General features: G+C 45.5%; 1 protein-coding gene across 1 annotated transcript; it reads left to right on the top strand.

Moving 5' to 3' along the window:
* The first annotated feature begins 299 nt into the window (after nt 1–299).
* On the top strand, nt 300–1,301 carry Magea10 (MAGE family member A10). The gene has a single exon (XM_041641006.1). It carries the CDS (start codon nt 300–302, stop codon nt 1,299–1,301), a length of 1,002 nt encoding a protein of 333 aa, XP_041496940.1.
* The last annotated feature ends 238 nt before the right edge of the window (nt 1,302–1,539 follow it).

Below are 1,539 nucleotides of genomic sequence, written 5' to 3'. Positions count from 1 at the left end.
ACTCTGCTTGGCCCCATACAAGAGGCTTCTGGCAATCCAGAAGCCTCTTCTCTGTCCCAGTTGCATTCTGAGGAAATTTGTTGCTACTTCCTTCAGTCTCTTAACAGACAGACCTGTTGGGAAGGCAGGAATCCTTGTGACTTTAGAGCATCACACAAGAGAAATCCCATTATTGGCCTTTGTGAGCATTTCCAGTGGGGTGACTGTCAATAATGAATACTTACACTCTCCTCTACTTCCCCTAGGTCTTTGGGTCTACATCATCGTGCTTCTGTCTGGTGTTCAAGACTAGAGACATCATGCCTAGACCTTGCAAGCGTAGGCGATGTATGGTTGAGGGAGAGCCCGAGGCCCAAAGTGAAACACAGGATCTAATGAGTGCTCCTGTTTCAATAGGGGAAGTAGATTCCTCATCCTCTTCTACTTGCTCCTCCTCTTTCCCCTCTTCTTTTTCTTCTTCCTCTTCTTACAGTGGTTCAACAGCAAGCGCCTCAGAGGAGGCATTTGTTGACTCCAGGACATCAGGTCCTTCTCATAGTCCTCCAGGAGCTGACTCCTCTTGTACTGCCATGATCTCCTCTCCATGTAGCCAGTTCAGTGCAGACTCGGAAACTGAGGAGAGTCCGGATTCCTCAGAGGTCCTGCCATGTGCTTGTTCATTGTCTAAAGGTGAAATAGATGCAAAAGTAGATGAGCTGGTGAAATATCTGCTCTTTAAGTATCTAATGAAAGAGCCAGTCACCAAGGCAGAAATACTGAATAAAATCATTAGAAATTATCAGGACCACTTCCCTGTGATATTTAGAGAAGCCTTAGAGTGCATGCAGTTAATCTTCGGCATTGAGGTGAAGAAAGTAGAGCCTGATGGCCACACTTACATTCTTGTCATAGCCCTAGAGCTCACCTATGATGGGATGATGACTGATGTCCAGGGCATACCCAAGACAGGCCTCCTGATAATGGTATTGAGCATAATATTTATGAAAGGCAACTGTATCAGTGAGGACATGATATGGGCTATGTTGAGTAACATAGGCGTGTATGTTGGGAATGATCACTTCATATATGGTGAGCCCAGGAAGCTCATCACTGATGATTTTGTACAAGAAGGGTACCTGGAGTACAGGCAAGTGTCTGGCAGCTCTCCTCCTTCCTATGAGTTCCTCTGGGGCCCAAGAGCCTATGCTGAAACAACCAAGATGAAAATCTTGATGTTTTTGGCCAGCATCAGTGGGAGTGATCCCAGATCATATTCAGTGTCATATGCCGAAGCTTTAAGAGAGGAGGAAGAGCGGGCCTAGGCTAAAAAAGCCTGGCACATGATACTATTGCTTTGGCCATGACACATTCTAGTGCTATGGCAGTTTCCAAATAAGGTCAGGTAGAGTTAGTGATCTAAGCAGTGGGCCCTCATTCTAGAGCAGATGGGTGCACAGTGTAAACTGTCCCACTCTTACTGTTCTGTTTGGGTGATTTAGGGATTTTTCCTCTTAGTATTCTAAAATGTTACTACATTTGCTAGAAAGCTCATCAGGCTGA

This window comes from Microtus oregoni, unplaced genomic scaffold, assembly GCF_018167655.1.
Source record: "Microtus oregoni isolate MIOR12 unplaced genomic scaffold, Mior012 000067F_000, whole genome shotgun sequence".
In the NCBI taxonomy this organism is placed as follows: domain Eukaryota; kingdom Metazoa; phylum Chordata; class Mammalia; order Rodentia; family Cricetidae; genus Microtus; species Microtus oregoni.
Note: the sequence above shows the minus strand (reverse complement) of the source record. Positions and strands in the feature narration are given on the sequence as shown.

Bases quoted from the DNA above. Each gene is read 5' to 3' on its own strand.
- Magea10 (XM_041641006.1), top strand. From the start codon at position 300: ATGCCTAGACCTTGCAAGCGTAGGCGATGTATGGTTGAGGGAGAGCCC.